At 39.1% G+C, this 20181-nt stretch overlaps 1 protein-coding gene across 7 annotated transcripts in view; it reads left to right on the top strand.

Moving 5' to 3' along the window:
• The window catches only part of ENOX1 (ecto-NOX disulfide-thiol exchanger 1), a 361204-nt gene extending 354180 nt beyond the window's left edge, over positions 1-7024 (top strand). For all 7 annotated transcript variants that reach the window (XM_064645691.1, XM_064645690.1, XM_064645686.1 and 4 more), the window contains 2 exons: positions 2946-3031; positions 6066-7024. In XM_064645691.1, coding sequence (XP_064501761.1) covers positions 2946-3031; positions 6066-6197 — 218 coding nt within the window. In that variant the 3' untranslated portion in view covers positions 6198-7024. The remainder of the gene's footprint in view (positions 1-2945; positions 3032-6065) is intronic.
• The last annotated feature ends 13157 nt before the right edge of the window (positions 7025-20181 follow it).

Here is a 20181-nt window from a genome sequence, read left to right as displayed (position 1 = left end):
AAGATAACCCCAAAGAAGATTTGTGAGAACAAAATGCCTTTTAAAAGATTCCTGTTTTGCATGTGTTTAGCCACAACTCTGTGCTAAAAAAAGTAAAAAAAAACATAAATTTTTTTTCATCTGTATTCAAAATGGCTTTTAGTAAGAGAAATCCTAAAATACAAGTGCACTTTGCCTTTCTGAACAATTCTGCAGAGTTTAACGAAAGGATTTCAGGTATGAAGAAACTTGCAGGATCTGTATTTAGACTTGCAGCATGAATCAATGAAGACTGTATTTTCATCAAGATTTAGCAGCCTAGAATTGTATAGCTTCTTATATGATTATTAGACCAAGTGGTGAAGGAGAAGGGCATGGAAATAATATTAGCAAACTACCAAGCAAAAATATCTATACTGCATGTATTAAGCAAGCCAGATTTATGCTTTTGACATTAGGTGAGGGAATTAGCAATATGAATATTTATAAAGAATACCACAAGGACTGTCATATCCTTTACCTAGAATAAAATCTTTAAAATAAACGCTTAAAGAGGGCCTAAAGCTAAAGCTTATAGGCAGTGGGCCAGCTAACTGATATCAGGCATTTAGAAACACAGAACTGGCTGTACCCATGCTACCCTTGGAGGGAACATGCCCCATTTATACCTATGCATATTCTGCATTTGTTTTCAGTGGGGCAGGTTTTCGTGGAGCCTGAAGGCTCACTGTTCAAAGTGTACCCTGTGGCATGGCAACAGAAATGTTGACCTCAGAGAACGGGTTTAATTTCTTTGGTTTGGTCTTTTCACAAAATCGGCAGTATCCTAGTAGGTGATAGTTCCAAAACTACCTTAATTTGTTTAAGTGCAGCTCATTTGCATAACCTAAGCATCAGGAAAGTTGCTGGTTTATTGCTGAGGCACAGATTCAGCAATTCACGGATTCAGTTTAGACCGAGAAGGTCATTTGAAAGTGAAGAATGTATTTAAATGTTTAAAGGGTTTAGTACACAAACTCTCTGTGACTGGTGAGATGCAGAACAGTGGGTTGCACAGAAATGTATGAATTGTTTGAATTCTGCTTGTTATAATAAAATCTGGAACTTTTAATTGCAGCAGACAGTACTTGATCTGTTCAAAGATTATTCTGTGAGAAGGACAGCAAGGATGGGATTTTAAGAACAGAATAACAACCTTTTTTTTATGAGTTGCTCATTATTTGACTGAAAGAAGTGGTGGCAGTGTCCCAGTTGTTCAGTAACACACTCAGATAAACAAAATAATCTCTGTTCTGGTCATAATACCCCCATAACTGGTTCATTATTACAGTTCAAAGGTCCTCAAGACGGATTTCAGGTTATCTCCTCATCTGGGGCATGTTCAGGTGTGGTAAGGGAAAAATGGGCCTTGCCTCCATCCGTTCACTAAGTTTGTCTATATTTTACAAAGTACAATATTGTCTTAGAGGAAAAGTGCATAAAAAAAAATAAAAATTACTAAAAAGTTATCATGGAACTTTAGTCAATAACTACAAAATATTTACAAATTACTTATTATTTACAATATATGAAAGAGCTATCTTTGAACGTTCTGAATTGAAAAGTCTTGGGAACTGCATAACAAATGCAATGACACTGGTAATATGTGATGGGAGCACAAATTGGATTTCCATTCAACCCATCCAAGTGTGATGGTCTTGGCTTTTGCTTCTAAAGCTCTTGTGTGGTTGCTTATAGTCATCCACAGCAAAAAGAAGGTAACTGCTGCTAGGACTCACCATAATGTAAAATTAAATATACACCACTCCCTATGCAGGGCCAGAAGTCTGTAAATGCTATTCAAAAAATGAGGGAAGTAAAAAGGTGTTCTTTGCAAAGCCAGTTCTCAAATGAGTTAAATATTGCTTGTCAGTTTCAACCATGGCCAGTACTTGGGGAAAAATGAAATCCAAAATTATCCTAATTCATTCAGCATGAAGAAAGCAGTATGGCCTGCAGTACACAAGATACAGTGACCCACTTTTGTCATTTGTAAGCATTTTTAATCCTGATGTTTATGATTTAAGTATACGAAACTTCCCCTAGGGTGGTTCAGCTAAGAAACCCATCCAAAGAGTTGAAAATATTTGTTCTGATTCTTACAGTTCAACTCTCCCCAAACAGCAAGTAATGCACATGCCATTTTCTATTTTCACTGTTTGTTTAGAATGGGAGAAATTGAATAGTGCCTTTAACAGCAGTACTGATGCCCCAAATCTTGTTTTCACTGGTCATCATTATTAATGCTGTCACTTGATTTTTACTGCAGAAAAAATCTCTAGACTTAGATCTTGACTCCTCTTAAGCCACTTTTATTCTCATACCTTTTATAATTATCCTGAAAATAACAATGAAGATAGACAGAACAGGCTCTCTTTTAAGAGAAAGTAAAATATGTCAGAAAGGATTTGTGTTTTCTTCAGCACCAGTTAGGGGTAATACGGATTAAACACTTTTTATTACCAGCATCAGCATAATTACTGGAAAAATTTGAGGGAGTGAGGTTTCTGTCACAATTATATGAGACATTTTCACAACAGAGCATCCAGTGAAGGAGAAAAAGGCAATAATTTTACCATTCCACAATCCACAATTTTATATTGGTAAATCAAGCATAAAATTGGTAGCTGAAATGCTTCTAGCAAGGCTTTGTTTAGAAATTCCTTTATTCATCAGTATATTATCCTGGTCACTTACTTGCTAACTACTGTCATTCCTGAAGATGAGTTATGGTATTTAGCATGTTACTATGACTGTATTAAAAATGTGCCATTTTGTTATGTTTATTGGGTTGTGAAAGAAAAATAAGAATCATAATTGATACTGAAAAACCTGCAAGAACAGAGTATTCAGAATTATTTTACCTATTTTAATGATACGGTGTCTGAGTAATTTTAATATTTTGTGTGCATTTGTTTTTAATACAGGTATCATATCCACATTTCTTCACGTCCACCCTTTTGGAGCCAATATAGAATATCTTTGGTCTTATATGCAGCAGTTGGACTCTAGGGTAAAAAAATTTAATGAAAATCTGTTTTGTCTATAGAAATATTGTATTATTCTTTACTGCAGGTTAAACTCTTCATGCATTTCCATTAGAAAGATAATGGGATATGGGGCTTGGGGGTTTGCAGTCTTTATTCATTTGCAAATTACAGTGCACGTGCTTGTGTTGAGGTCTTCGCCTCGCACTGCTTAGCTATTTTTTATGGCAAAGAAGAGCAGAGCTTTAAATGGCAAAGACTAGCAGATGATTTTATGACACGATTCTGAAATATAGCTGAGGAGAAAGAAAGCAAAACAAGAGGTCCATGTAGCCAGGGCCATCAAACTGTGCAGAGTTTTTGGAGATGGCTCCTTATTCTTTGTGAAGTTGTTAGTCATGGGTCACACTGAACCGAAACTTCCATGAACATATGAGTGGACCATGTAGCATGTCCTTAGACTGCACATGGAAGCAGAGAGGACCTCACAAAGGAATTGGATGACCTTACTGCTAAATTCAGGGTCTTGGCTGTGGCCAAGACAAAAGTGAGGCCAACACACAACAGTGTGCAAAGTGTTTAATACATCAGTTTGTACAGTCCACAGTCAATACATACCTGTAGGATAAGATTCTTTGACTTACTTTTTAATATTTACTGTAGGATGAGATGAAATCAAGCCCCAAAACGGCCTGAATATTAAGCAAGTCAACTGTGAAATAGCCACTTTTGATCAGGTGAATGCTACTCTAAGTGCTAAACAGCGGCTCTGCAGGATGCTAGGCTTCAAGAGACACTTAGCAGATGCAGGGGTCACCCTGTGGTCAGCCACAGGTCTGACCCATATCTCCCAGTACTTGTATGATGGTACTTTCCAAGATCTTCTTCCAACGCAACTCCTTTGATCCTGGTAATATTTTGTTCCTGAACAGCCCCTCCAGCACATAGCTAAGATCACCTTCCAGCTGCTTTGATGGTTTGCTTTCATAGCCTGCTTCATGCTTCTGGATGATCCTGGATCCTTCCTCTGTTTCTATGAAAAAGAGTAGAGCTAGAAGCCCACTGGAAATAAGACAGGTTGCATTGATGAGTGAGGAAGGATAATGAAGTTTTTAGGCACTGTCTTCAGGTCTTGGCAACTCAGTTTTGCTAGTATTTTACAGTCCACTGAGGATGGTAGAAAGAGGTGAGAAACTGGTGAATTTCAATTCTTTTTTAAATGTCTGGTTTTATCAAGACCTGATGCATCCAGAGCTTCACACCTACAGCCATTCCTCTTCTGCTTCTCTACTCCCTGCCTCTGCCATGTATACATTTTCCTTCATCTTGTCCTCAGTTCCTGCAGCACTCAGTCTGCCCAATCTCCTCAGTTACCTTTCAAGTCCTTCCTTAAAACAGTGTTTGGCTAAGTTTCAACTCCTTTTTCCCCTGGATGACCGCTCCATCTCTGTATCTCTTGAGTGATGAAAGTAATCATCTAAAATATGGACTCCTTAGGGCTCCAGCCCTGCTACTCTTTGCTTCTGCCCACTGAGCTCTTCAACTTTCTCCCCCTGCACGGCTGCAGTCCCTTCTAGTGAATGACTGTGGGCTCAGTCCTTGAATTTCTACTCACGCTAGTAACATGTTGGCTTCTGTGAGGCTGCCAGGATCAAACCTTTAACTCACAAACAGAGCCTTCATGGAAGGAGCATTGTCTCCATCTCTGCAGCTACCGCTGGGCCTACTACGGCATAATAAACACAAGCTGCAAAATTTGACCTCACTGGTTTATTTTGTAAGTAACTGCTTGTAGAAAAAAATTACTTTCTAATAGCACAATACAGAGATGCAATCTCAGAGATTAATTTCATTTACTTTCCATGGTTAGACTGTCATTCTTCACCTGAACAGGAATGATAAGGTCAGCATAGCCATGCGAGCTGAGGGCTCAGTATAAAGCTCATATATAATGCCCAAAAGTAACCAGATATCCATTACTGCCATGTAAGTATCTAAAAGATAGATCTGATTATTCTGGGGCTTTAGACTGCCTCCAACACTGATTTTTGGTGCCACCTTTAATAAATCATTTAATCTTTCTGGTGCACTAACCTCTAGAGGAAAATAAGAGGCAGTAGATATTTTCTCACCTCCCTTGGGTGTACTGAGGTATAATCAGCATATTTTATGTTCACATACTGTTTTAAAAAGAAAAGTTTTCACCATGGAAGGCTCCTACTAATATGAATAAACAGAAATATCCCTATTGCCAGAGAAACCTATCAAACCATTAAAATACTTGTGGATATCAGGCAACACCCATACATTTGCTTGCTGTTCTTTTCATGACCACCATTTTAGAAGCAGTAGTAGTAGGATAAAATGGTTCATTTTCTATGACTGTTCCTTTCTTGACTTCCCTACTGATTATGCCAGAAAGGTTGCCTTTCTGAAAATGTTTGCTGTAATGAGAGCATATTTCCCACTAGGAAGGTGACCAGTCATTAGGGTTCCAAAATGATACAAACATTCTGAACAATGCAGAATTGGGAACTTTACTGCTTAGTTATCCGGGGCTGCTGAACTGAGTAAGACTGGAAGAAGATGGCTCCACGGATAGTCAGCCCTAAGTAACAAAAGGGAGCTGATTAAAGTCTTTTTGAAAGAGAAAAACTGATGGAACTGGGAAAAGAATTCGAGAGGTCCTAGGCTGAGAAGGAAGAATAAAGTCCCATCTGCTTCCTCCTCCTCACAAGTATACCCATGACTGTAGTTCTTAGATGGACTTCATACAACACTGTGTGACCAAGCCCCAACACGGCAGTTGCCATTGTTTTACAGTGGGATGCCTCTTACAAGAGCAGAATCATTCCTTCAAGGAATTTGCACTTGCTTTGGAATCTGGAAATTCATATCAGGCTAAAGTTAAAAAAAAAAAAAAAAGGTTTACTCTTTTCATCTGGCCTGCATTCATCCCTGCTCCCCCACCCCCTCCCCTTATTTCCATTCTTAATGTTTCCTCTTCCCAATCTACAGAGAAGCTTTCTCACTTTACTTTTACTTTTGTTCCTTTCTCAGATCTCTGCAAATGAGATAGAAATGCTTTTGATGAGACTGCCACGCATGTTTAAACAAGAATTCACTGGTGTAGGAGCAACACTGGAAAAGAGGTGGAAGTTTTGTGCCTTTGAAGGAATTAAAACTGTCTGACTGTGACTAGTAATGAAGCTATGCAGAAGAAGAATTCCTAGAGCATGGCAGGGTTATAAAGTATTAAAGTAAGAAATTTGGGTTTGGGCACATAGTAGTATGTTTTCAAAGTTATCCAAGCCTAATTTTAGTTACATTTGTGACGTTCTCTTGTGAGTGGAAATGTAGTTGTGCACCAGTTCCTAAAATAAAATAAAACAAAATTTAAAAAAAAGTTTCAAAATGTGACAGATTGTTTCCTATGAAAACTGGAGAAGATACCACAGTCATAATGATTTCAAAATACTACATGTCCTATATCTAAGAAAAGCTCATTGAGCAAACAGTTAAGGAGAAAGATTGCCCGGTTATGGTCACTAAGCTACAGCGATGTATGTGTAATATGTAGTAGAACTCATTAAGTTTTGGTATAGAAAATTCTTTCTGTTTAGTAAGAAAATTGAGTAATTTTACAGTGAGGAAAAGCATACCAAAAGAAAACTTGAAGATGTGTCTGAAGTTATTGTATTTTGTAAATTAAGTTATATGCTGTACCAGGGATTTTTGCCTTATTGAAAGAGGCCTGAAAATGTGATTGGAGTCCTCAAGAATGCTTTATCAAGAATATTATTTTTCTAATGTAACTATTCTCCATTACAAGTTCTTTTAACATGGATTGCATACCAATTTTCATAAACATGTAAATAGGGAGGAAACCAGTGTTACTGTATTGTATTTGGTATGTAACATTCAGGTTTATGCATCAAAATGAATATTCAGTTGCATTACTGTTACAAATTTTATAGCAGATATATTAATTTTTATCAATAAATATTACTTCTACCATATTGTTTGTGTAAGTTTTTCTTCTGATGTTTTTGAAATGTAGTCAATCCAGCAAGAGTCTCCTGGAACTTATCTTTCTCCTACCTGAAGAATTGCAGATAACTTGGTTAAATTACTTATGAATCAAAAAAGCAATATCAGCTAAGATTAAAATAATTCAAAATATTGGTAGGGGAAGTACCAGCATGGACCTTTGTTTAGCTGAACAGATTTCATTTGGTTTTTTTCAACAAGCAGACAGATAAAAAATGAACATCTTCAGGTATCTCATTTTCCATGTTGTGTTGGGTATTTGCAATGCATCCAATTAGTTACTTCTTCTAACATCTAGCTAAAGCTTCTGGCCTTTGGCCAGCCAGGGAAAGGAATAAAGCACTTTTAGTGGTGTTCCTTAAGTAGGAACATTGATATAAATTATCATGTAAGTTTCGCTGTCAAATACACAGTACTCCAGCACTCCTGTAAGAGCCAGCAAAAGCTAAAGTGTGTGTACCAACCAAGCCAGGAGAGCAAGGAAGGAATTTCTCCTCCCAGAGCCTTGCTTTAAACAAATGCATCATTTAGCATGGTGCTGGATAAGAAACAGCAGCCACCTCCAAGTCACACGTCTGTGTAGGCAGAGGAGCCAGTCACAAGAGAGCTGGCCCTATGAAGTGGGGCACCAACAGCAGGAAATATGGCAAATTGAAACAGATGCAGGGAGTATCCCAATACATGTCAGAGTGATGTTTCACTGAGGTTCCTCAACAAACAGCAATTAGTGTCAAATGCAATTAGTAATGAAGGAACTCTCCTACATGGCTCTTAGTGATTAGTACTTTAGGGCCTATTTCTCTTACGGCATCTACCTGGAATATAGAAATATTAAATGAAATGCTAGTTGTGTACAAAAGGGGAAAAGAAAGAGGCTTAGCAGATCAATTATCGGAAAATTATGCTTTCAGGCAGTACACATAAAATTTTTAAAAATAAAGTACATCTCTGTTATGGTTGTACAGAACCTGTGTTAAGTCACTTGGGTGAAACTAGTAATTATATTCCAGTTATGCCAATGAAAAGTAACTAGTTTAATCCAAGTAACAACTCCTTCTCCTCTTGTAATAATACAGTTTTATGAATAATTCTGACAAAAATGTGTTAGGTCTGACAGCTGTTATTTAAGTACTGTAACATAAATGTATATGGATGGCACTTAGGCTGGGGAAAACAGATGTGAGAAAACTTTCACCTCCACTTACTCCATGCCATACTTACTCATTATATTCTGTCCTCCCTTTTCCTGTGTCCTCCTTTTTTTCCCCTCTAGCTCATCTCCTCTCCCACAAAACAACTCCAATCCCAGATAGTCACAAAACATATTAATTTTGACCAAACTTTGTAACCTAATCATCATATTTGCTTTGCATGTATTTTCTCTTCCTTTTTTTTTCTCCTGTTTTTTTATGTCTGTCTAGACCATCAAAGCTTTAGGAGAGTACCCTTTTTAGTTCTTGTGTAGTACCAGCTAAAAGGGAACCTCCTTCACTGGCTTTTAGATACCACAAAGAAGATCTAAACTTTGAGTACAAATAGCATGTAGAGATGCTGTATTATTGTAACATATCAGCTGAGAGCTTGAAACTAGGGAACATCCTCAAAAGTATCAGGTTGGGCCTCAGAACTGGCTTTAACTTTGTGTGCTCATTGGCTTTGCGGGAAAATGGATTAAAATGCTCAGCTCCATCATTTAGTTGCTGAACTGTCCTTATGATGACCCTTGGGGTATTCAGCTTGGAGTCCTGAGGTTGATAGAATGAGATAAATAACAAGCCACCTTTGAAAGACGTCTAGACCGCACATTAGGAACCATTTCTTTACTGAGATGGTGGTCAAACACTGGAATGGGCTTCAGACCCTCTGATCAGTGCCTCAAGGCTGTCAGTGTTTAAGAAGCATTTGTGCAATGCTCTTAATGACATGATTTAGCTTTTGGTCAACCCTGAAGTCGTCAGGCAGTTGAACTAGATGATCCTTATAGGTCCCTACAAGGCCCACGTTTCTCCAGCTGAGTCAGGTTGAAGGAAGTTGCGCATTTGGCAAAGACTCAAAGCCATTACAGTTAACAGAATCTTCACAACAGCAGTGGGAAAAAATGAACAAGGAAAGGCCAAAGAGACATGACATCATCAGGCTAACCATGAGCTCAAGAGATGAAACTGTGAAACAGCCTGGCATGTAACTGCAAGTTATAGAAGAAAGTTATAGTAGTGTTTCCTCTTCTCAAACAGGGACTAGTGGAGCAGGAGAAGATTTTATTTCTGACTACCCAAATATGCTGAGGGTATTTTCTAAATTCAGGTGTCTTGAACTGCTTTTCTCACAGGAGACCTTTTTATCCTCAGCTTTGAATTGTCTTGGGCTGATGGCAGTTTAGAGGGCCAGCCTCTTACTGCACTGTATCTGATTCCCACTTGAAGGCTTAAGAGATAGGCTGTGCAAAACCTCTTAGACAAATGTGCATTTCACCATGCACATTAAAGGGAGATGGGTGTAACCTCTCTGTTAAACTGCATTTTATGTTCACAAGAGATGTTTTATGTTTGATAATGTTTGATGAAGACTGCATTTTCCCCATCACTGAAAAGGAAATTTTTAATATCTCCTCGTACTATTGCACATAGTGGAGTCAATTGTTTATTGAAGTGTGAGGGTTTTGGGCAAAGCTTGCATGTTCAGGACTGCTAGAGCATCACATTCACTTAAGGAACAACTATACTGAGATTTATAGAAAATCCTGTATCAAGTTATGCTACATTTAGCTACACAAGATGTGCAGTAAATGCTGTGGAATCTAAAGCTCGAAAATTTGTTGTAAGACCATTCTGGGTGGTTTGCTAAAGTCAAAATTCTGATCTTGCAAGCATTGTTTTATTTAAAATCAGAATGGCTTTTCCAGTCAGGGTTAGTAAGACAAAAATGTTCTGTGCTGCTGTGAATTGATTTGGGGAATGAGATTTGAGAAGAGGGGAGGAAAAGGAATTAGTTGGTTTGGAAGATTTTTTTGAGCCTCCAGCACCAATAGTAGCCAGGTCTGATATACGACTGATGTTCATTTTGTCCACTTAACAAATGCATCTCAGAGTTCAGCATTTGAAGTGTGAGGTTTTTATCATCCTTCTTTTTTTTTTTCTTTGAAAGGGTACAAATTGTCCTTTGACTTGTCACTCTGGTTATCCTGCTAAGATCTGAACCTCGTTTACCGTATCTTTTCCCTCAAAAAGAAGTAGAAACAGCAGAAAATTTCTTCTGGTTCTGTTCTGTAGTCAATCTCTTCTGGAAGCAACTGCTGAGATACTCAGGAAAAACAAATTTGTCCTATATTTATTGGCATTAAGTGCCTATAAAGTAGGACACAATCTGGAGGAAGCCATTTCTTCTTCCAGGCTCTCCAAGAGCACAGTCATTGTGACTTTACTTACTGAGTTAAAACTGAATGTCTCAAGAACAAGTAAGTCAACTGAAAAAGCAGCCAAATCAGGAAATTATGCTTACAAGGTGCAGATCCTCTAACTATATAACCCTGTTACACTGAATTCATGGAAATCATAATTTGTAAGCAAAATCAAATAGATACACTCAGGACTACCTTTGATTAAGTGTTTTGCCTCACACTGGGTAACATTGTGCCTGTTCAGACTTAATGGGCTGACTCCAATGTCATCCTCCTTCTCGATAGGGATATTTGGGTGACAGGAAGAGGAAAAAAATATAAATTCCTTTAAACCTAGCAGACAGCACTCCTGAAATCCTGCTGCAGACATACTATAACCATTGCTCAGACTTCTGGCTGATAAATACTTCTTGCTAATTTATGTACTTTTATATACATAACATTGAAGCCTAAAAATCATCAACTTGGACTGCTCGTATCATAGCCATGTCACAGTTAATTCTGTAGTGGTCCCAAAAGCCTATGGTGGATTCAAATACACCTCCCATAAAAGCATCCAGCCATGAATCAAGGTTATCAAGTGATGAAAAATATTTTTTTTTTGCTTGATAGTTTGTTAGAAGAGATTAGCATTGTCAAAATTGTGCCCTAACTTCCTAACTTCATTTTTTTCTGGCTTCCTTTAGCCAGTTTTGCTTTTCTCTGCAAGATTAAATAATCCTTTACTACTGCATATTTTCTCCCCGTGAAGATATTTATATATTGTGGTCTGTTTACTTTTCAGTATTCTTTCTCATAAACTAAACAGATTGAGCTTTTAAGTGTTTTACCATAAAGCATTTATCTTCTCTTCCTCAAATCATTGCATTCTTTTTCTTTTTTTTAACATCCTTTCCAATTTTTCAAAACCTGCTTTAAAATGTGTGGAGAGAAACTGTTACTTGAATTAAACTGATCAGTTTACAGTATACAGACATGCAGTCACATCTCTGCTCCAATTCAGCCTTTTGCCTCCTACTCCGATCAGACTATTAGCTGATCGCCAATGTCAAAGCAGTAATCCAAGTAAATCGCTGTTGCACCATTTTCTTCATCCTTCTGGTGTAACAGATTCCTCTGCACAGATGTGTTTCTGTCTGCTAAAGCCTGGCTTTTCCATCCCCACTGATAGGCTTGTTTGTGCAAGCGCAAAGGTCTCACCTCACAAGGGTATTTTGAGGCTTACATCCCATGTGCAGCCTTGTTCTTTGCTATGGGGACAGTCTGGATAACTCTATGATGTTTATACCCTCTCCTGATTTAAACGGGGGTAATCAGATCTGCTGTCAGGATGTTAGCTGATCACATCAAGCATTCAGAGGGCAATCGCACAGGCTTTGTCTAGACTAGGGTTTAAATGTGTGTCATTAGCACATATTAGCTGATACATTTTAGAAGTCTGATGCAGACGAAGCATAATGCCTTTAATGTGAAAAGCTGGCTGAGTTAGGCCCTTGGGCATTGGCGTTTACACTGGTTTGTCTATTTTAGAGTTTTAGAATAAGTTAGCCAAGGGCTTGTCTGCAAAGACCAGTTAATTTGGAAGAAGATAGGCTATGAATTTAAAGGGCTGCTCCAGGACTTAAGACCAGAAAAAGATTAATTCTCAAGTAGTTGCTCTGAAATAGCTCAGTATAATAGTAATATGCACTTAACTAGGTACATTTTCTATCTCCTTTTTTTTTTTAACTTTCTCCAGAAAAAAACAGTTCCCATATTAGAGTTGTTGTATTTAAAAATTAACCCTCTGGTGCATTTCTGGTTTTTATCACTGCTCCTTACTGAATACAGATGATTAGCTTCGTTGTGTCTGGGGAGGAGGTTGGAAAACTTGTACACTCTGCAAATCTGGTTGCTGATGTTAAAAGCTGACTTGCATTTCACAGGGGGAAGACATGGTATGCTTGTGAGAGGAATGGGAGTGAAGCAACAGAAGACCATAAAATAGGATTAAAAATAGAGACTGGAGGGATTTTGTTAGAACCTGGCGTTCCATCAAAAAACCCCACACAAATCCCAGGACATCCCGGAAGCCTGTTATAAACTAAGAGGGGGAACAGGGAAGAGGAAGAGATAAGATTTCACAGTAAAAATAATTGTAAACTACGGTAATATTGAATCTATAAGTGTTTGTGTATTTCCTTAGCTGGTTCTGTCCATGGAGTCAGCTCTGTCAGGTGTTGTGTCTGAGACTTTGTAAAGAGGAACCTTCCAAAATTACTCTGCAGTTGGCTCTATCCCAAAAATATGCTCAAGCAATACTAACTTCCAGTGGCAGAGAGCCCCTCCCCACAAGAAAAATCTGCCTCTCTAGTTCTACAGTTCACTGGTTGATGATGATGTTAGCAAAAAACCTTTTCCTTATCCTTGAAGGCTAGTGAGAATACATATTACTCATGGAAAACAAATATTTGCCAGGCAATCAAAACTCATTTCAGAGTGTCATTTCTACCCCTCCACTCTAACTAGCTGTCCCCTGGGCAAAACTTGTCCCTTGGTTAGATGGAGTTAGCTAAAGCCCCATCAGGGTGGAATCTACACTTTTGTCTTCAGAAGATGAACAGCCATGGATAAACATCGTGCTACTAGTTCAAGGCTGATTTGTCTCAGGAAGAATTGCAAGGCAGGAGCTGCTTTGCAGGATGATACTGGAAGCCTATTTTGCACAATAAAACATACTGACAGAGAAGGAAGCCAGATGGTGTCTCAACAGCCCAAGTTTTCTAAAACACATTTCCTACCCTGAGAAGTTCTTGACTGACAGCTCTGGAAACAGGTGCTTTAGTTGTCCACAGGGCAGGACAGGGAAGGCATCTAATATTGTCCCAGCAGAAGTCTACAGAAATCACCTGCCATTTCATTTTCATCGCTATGAAGTCCTTGCCTCATCTGTCCAAACTGCAGAGGAAGGGGATGTCTGCAGAATGTACATTTGACCCTGATTTGAGGCCACAGAACTTCTGCTACTTAAAACTTTAGTTTGAGGGCTGGATTTGAATCTCTGATCTGTAAAATGGATATACTACTGTCCTAAGGAATGTAGAAAATTATCCAATCACTGAGGAGAGGAAGGCAGCCTTTCTTGAAGCACAAATGAAGAAATATACCCTGATGACCCCATCCCCTTCAATCTTCACAATGAGCAAGAAGATCTGGAAGTACATGGCTGGCAAAGAAGTTCATCCTATCAGAAAAGACAAAAAAGAGCTCGTGTTATATTCACACAGAATGTTTTGAGATGGTTTTTTAAGTCTAAAGAAAACCCTCTGCAGTTTATAGCCATGAGATGCTCTTAAAACAAAGATTAGTACAGGGAAATGGAGCAGCAATGAAAAAAAGAATATTATCTTTTATGAGCACTTTACTGCTCTTCCTCTTTGAGAAGATTTCAGTGTGGAGGCTGAAATCCCTATTGTTTCAAAGGTTTACAGTCGAGAGCAGGAATAACATGGGATTTGCAGCCTTTGTTTGATTTTTGTGGTCTGTGCAGTTCAAATGTACAAAGAAAAACAGGCAATATACAGACTGGGGTTAAGACCTTCACTTTCTGAATTACTAGGTGTCTGAGAGCTGTCACATACAAACTCACAAGCAAGGGAACTGTGACCAAATCCAATAGTAAAGCTACTCAGCAACACTCCAAAACTCAGCTACACAGTGCATGTTTCCTACTAAGAATTTGATTTTAAAAGCCATAAATACCAGGATTTTCACTGGAATGTGGTCGCAGAGCCAAAGATGTGAGACATGTCAGCCACTCAACTAACTTTGGATGATATCCCATCATTGGAGTGACATGCCACTTCCTACTATAGCCCAGCAAACAGATCTTAATTCTTCCTTGTCCAAGTGAGCACTTTTATCTGCTCAGCTGTGGGATGTCCCACTGATCCAGTTGATCCAGTTTCCATCACTCTGTGCAAGGTATTATCCATCCAGCATGTTCTGAGGACACCTGTGAGACTGATCCCCTACCTGCAGCTGTAGGTGCTCACCTCACTTCTCAGCACTCTCAAGACTGGGTTTTCAGATAGTCCTCAAATGCCTTCATGGCGTACCTCCATGTAGTCATGACTGAGAAACATGGTCCTCTGAATTCTGGGAGTCGGTCACTTGCATTCTTTGTAACATAAGGAAACACAAGAAATACAGGCCTTGAAGTACAGCACATGGCTGGGTAGGACATTCTTCTTGAGCTTCTAAGGACACCATTCTTCACATCTTCTTAATCCAGCCTTTATCCCTTCTCATCATGCGAGTTTGTGTATGTGTGTGTGAGGTCTCCAGACCATTCAAGTGGACTACAGCTTTTGGTTTCCTCAGCATATCATGTCTTTTAGTTTATTTTACTGCAAGTCATATAGGTAGAGGTGAATTGCAAAGGAAAAATGTCTACCATGCCACATAATGAAATACATATAACAACAATCTCATACATAAGGAAAAATTTACCTCTAAATGGCTGTCTGTCCAGTTTACAAAGAAGAAAGAAACAAACAATTGCAACTGAGAAACCATAAAGATTTATATAAATGGATAATATTAATTAGTCTTGAAAGATGAAAGGCTGCCTCCTCAGAGGAGGATGGATCAAAACCTATCACTTACTTAAATTTCCATTCAAATATAAAAAACAAGAAACCCAAACTATAGTGCCTGATTACCATGGATTATCTGTATCTAGCTTCAGGCACTGACACTGCTACAGCACCTAAATTCAAGAGAGCAAGTGTAACTCAAGGCTTGTGTCATATGACTGAAAAAGGAGCTACGACGCCTCCATCCAACATTAGGCAGGTGGGTGCAGAATCCAACCTTCACTCAACAGGTCCCATGGAAACAGGGCACAGATGCCCTCACAGCCCAGCCATGCTGGTAAACAAGAGCCAGATTCCACCTTTCACTCAGGACACTCTGTTTTTCAGGCATCATAGCAAGGGATGTGATACTGCAGTTATCTAAGGAGGAACAAGTATGGGGAAAGTGAACTTGGTCTTCACCACAGGTACCTGCTAGAAGGTCAAGGGTTACAATATCCAGCCAATGATGGCTTTACTCAAAACACAGAGAGCTGAAACATCTGTGGTTGTGACTTTATCTCATCCCACTTTAGGCTCTCAAGCAGACAGATCTAGTGCTTAGTCACATTCATGATCCTGCATTGCCATCTCATTAAGGGGGTGCTGAATTTATGAACTCATCTTCAGCTGTGGCTCACTGGAAATGCTACAGCACAGCCTCCCTTGAGCCTTTCAATTTTAGTGAAACAAGGGAACAGCTGGTAAATGTTGCCACTTGAAGGAGGATTTTCAGTGGTAGGGACTATGATTACTGTTTCCTGGGTTGTTCCCAAATCTGCAGAGCACCTCCTTGGTGCTGCTACCCTAAAAATCAACATGACTCTAATGAAGGTATCAGTCAGCAGAGAACACTGCCACTGCTGACACATGCAGATAATGATTAATTCACACCATCTCCAAAAGAGCCAACTCACACAGAGGTCATGGTGATGCAGACATCATGGTGATGCAAACATCACCTATCACCTTCCCTATCCCAGCCTTATATACAAAATGCAACCTATGTAATCAATGTGTAAATGAGCAAAACTCGTAGTGCATATCAAATCTTCAATCCAGTAATTTGTTTTAGCAAAATCTGACTGTGACTACAAACACTTCACAGACTAATTTTCAGATTCATGAGTTTTTGCTTGGTTTGCCTACATGTTCTCTGAGCTCTGTGCCAAAAAAATATTTCCTTTCTTGCACTGAAACGTAACACTGACATGTGTCAAACTACTTCTTTTGTATGGGCTTAAGCGTACTTCTTCCTCTTTCTGCTTTTTGTAGATTCATACATATTAGACACACATCTTTGGGTTTTAATTATAAAATTAATTTAGACAGCAACCAGAAATAAAGCTGACAAATCTAATTTCCCAAGTAACTCAATATCATCTCAGGATCTCTGAGGAGGAAAACAAAAAATTATGTCCAAGCAGTTACAGACAAATTAAAAAACAAAGAAAAAAGCTGATCAGATTAATAGAGGAGCATTTCTCTAGTGTAAAAATCCATATTTATCATCAGCTGTGAGAATGTGATGGTATTTTAAACATTAAATGACTTTTCATACTGCTTCCAATCCCAGACACTTAGGGGAAAAAGCTATGTAGATACACATCATAAATGCATCTTAAAAGAAAATAATTTCTAAAGTAGTTGCTTAATGACCATATACAGTTCTGTGCTAGCTCAAATCATGTAAACTCCCTCCCATTCCCTAGATTTAATCTAAAACTTTTTTTGAAGTGATTGATCTGTGCCAAGTGTGGACTGAAAAAGAGGCTTGCTGGAAGGTCAGCAGAGAAAGCTGTCAAGTGACCAGTCACAGCCATACTCAGCTTCACTCATGTGAAAGTACCATAGGCAGCTACCCTGTCCCACAACAGTGTCACAGATATGCAAACATGATCCTGGACATTAAAAAAAAATAAATAAATAAACTTCCCTATGAAAATACAATACCAGCCATCAGGAGGAGGTTGGGAAATACGAAGAAACCCTGAGAGAACAATGCACTTTTCTAAACAGGTATTTGAACCCAAACTTAGATCTAGTGATCTTTGAATTGCTGTCAAAAGCCAGCCTTTCAGCTTGGTAGAGTGCAGCTCTTCTTGGCAAAAGCAGAGGTCCCAAGCACAGCCTTAAGGGTGAAGACCTCTTACAGCAGTGATATTGTTGCATCCACTGAAGAGAGACTTGCTGATGATGTGCTGCTGGAAGGAGTGAGTGGTGATCACACCTTCATTAGGCAGTCTGAGGATTAATGGATTATTGTTGGTCTTCAGGTTGAATCTTACCACCCATATATCAGCTGCAGAGAGGTTTCGGTCACTTTCAGCAGCTTCTGCTCCAGTCAGTCATCATGACCAAAGATTGTTATGCCTTTTACATCAGCACATGTGCACCAGCAATGATTCATCCCTGAGAGGGTAGAGGTCTTCCATCCAACATCAGTGCTGTCATTCCAGGTAACTATAGTCTGATCAGCGAATGTGATTTTAATGGCTGGTCTGGATGTAACTGGACATGGTTGATCAATGTAAAAAAATGTTACAGAGCTGATTGCACTATCTCCAATGTTAAGTTGCTGCCTTCTAAGTAAGCTGATCACAAGCTAACAATTATCAACACATTTTTTGAACTATTCCCAACATGCAAGATTGAATGTTTCCTTTTTAAAGTACCAATACACAATCAATTGTAAAACAAACAGGTCTGTAAAGATTCAGTGTATCCACATATGAGGGGCAGACCTTAGTCTCCAGAGAAGTTGGTATCCTTCTCCACTGCTCTCAAAAGAGAAACCAATATCTCAGTTCAGCAATGAAAATTGAAAAAGTGGGCTGAAATAACTGTGGAAGAAACTCATGAAGCCCCTCCCAGGGCCACAGAGCAACTCAGAAATATCTTCATGACACAGTGCTCTCTGAAATCCTCAGCTCTCTTCTGAAGGACTGAATTGGAGTCTATGGACTGCCCAGCAGTTCAGCTCAGCAATGGGCACCAAGCAGCTTGTCTGCCTAAACCAAACCAGAAAATAAACACAGAGAGCCTTGAGACAAAGACTGGAGGCTTGCAGGTCTGTGTGTTCCCTCCTCCTTGGAAAGGAATCTAGGGACCTGAACCTTAATGTCCACTGCTCCCTAGTGCAGGAGCCATCAGGCCACAGGAACTGCATGGCACAGCATCCGGTTTCTCTCACACTGCAATGTCTTTCCAGTGATGTCCAAACCCATCCATGTCTACAAGGAGTGAATCAGAGACACACCAGAAGCTTTTGCTTACCTAGCTTAGAGACACGCAGGTTCTGCAAAGGATGAGGCTCTAGTTTACACTCCCAAAGACCGGTGTGTGAGCAGAGTGCCTATGTTCCAATTACAGGCAGTGGAAAAGAAAGTCATTAACCCAGGCTGAAAGATGCCTGTTTTAGGGAGAGGTACTCTTATATCCAGGTAGCTGAGTGGCTCCCCAAACTCCACTCACTACGTGTATGATAGCAGCTTAGTCATCCTCATTACAGATACCTAAAAGTTCATCTGTGTGGCATTTAGCTTAGGCTACCGTGGGCCGTATCTACCTGCCAGAGCCAAGGTGGAAATTGAGAGCCACTTAATTTTCCAGTCTGTTAAAAAAATTAATTTCATCCATAGGCAAAAAGTGCTTTGAGGTTCTTGTAGCTTTTAGCTTATGAGTCTTGCTGACTTTTCCATCACTTTTTTATTTTATACAGTGTCACACTTCAGTTGTGTGTGAACGTATTTGGGCACTACCAACATGCAAAACTTTTCAGAATCTTGTAAAAGCTTTCATTTGGAAGTGGAATTTATGTAAGTGTGTGTTAATGATTTGGCATCTTAAAGGGGTTATTTTGAGTGCTATCTTTAACTTCATTACCATTAAATTATCCTTAGATTATTCCAAAGAGATTGTGGCCTAATGCTTTGAACCAATTAAAAAATTTATATGTAGAGTTGGTGATAGTCCACAGTCAAGAGGACATTTAAACACTGGAAACCAATTAAGCAGCCTTTGGGACATCACGAGATGTTTACCTTATTTACACAGTGTTGATACTTTTCTATATTTTTTCTGCATAGAGTGAATTGGCAATCAAAACTTGAACAGGTTGAAATCCATCACAAATATCTAAATCATTTGGTAAAGCACAGTCCACACAAGTAATGGATGCCACACGCATGTAGTAAAGCTGAAAACCTTCTAGAAATCAAGTTCCATTCAGTCAATCCCAGATGGTTTCATTCCTAAAGAAAACCGTAACTGAAAACAGCATCTTGAGAGAAACATTCACCCCCAATCATTTGGCTGTGCCCCGTAATGTCAGCATGCAGACAGCCCAAATCTCAGGATTGTAATCCATTTCCCTTATAGAAGTAATACAGAAGGACAAAGTCAGGGACTGATGGGCTTTCTTAATCCTTTATGTGATCGTAAGACTGGCTGTAGGAACTACTGGTGTAAGGAGTTTCTAACTGTGGGAAATTTAAGGAATATAGCTATTTCATACAAACTGCTCTAATAAATGTTCACCATTAGCCAATGCGGCAAGGGAATCTCTGCAAGGGAAAAGGAAATACAGACAACTTGTACCCTTAGATTCATCCTTAGGTTAATGAGGTCAGAGTAAAATCTTTTAGCTACTGACCAAGAGATCAATGACTTATGATCAACGACCATTGAGAATATATTTGAAATACCTTTTCAAGGTGAAATCCTTGCCTTGTGAGGTGTTTTCTTAATTAGAAGAAACTTCCACTTTGTAAACATGACTTTTGGAGGTTAAGGGAAATGTAAGGGGCAATTCTTACATGAACACTGCATTTCCTTGTCATATATTTCCACACCTTACAAGGTTTTGCTAAGCACTTTAAAGTTACAGTGGGATGGGGGACAACGGTATTACCACTATAAAATCATCCCCTCAGTCCACCACAGCATGAATCAGAAGTATAAATTGCTGTGCCTAAGTGGGAGAAGTAAGAAATAGACTGTTCCCACTGGAAAGGTAAGTGACTGGAAATGAGCCCAAAAATTTGTGCTTAGGGTCTCAAAGCTGGAATACTGCTAGAGTGGATTACCAGGGAAAGCAGCATTGAGTAGGAAC

This window comes from Pseudopipra pipra, chromosome 2 (assembly GCF_036250125.1).
Source record: "Pseudopipra pipra isolate bDixPip1 chromosome 2, bDixPip1.hap1, whole genome shotgun sequence".
Lineage (NCBI taxonomy): Eukaryota > Metazoa > Chordata > Aves > Passeriformes > Pipridae > Pseudopipra > Pseudopipra pipra.
This window is presented reverse-complemented; position numbering and strand designations above follow the sequence as displayed.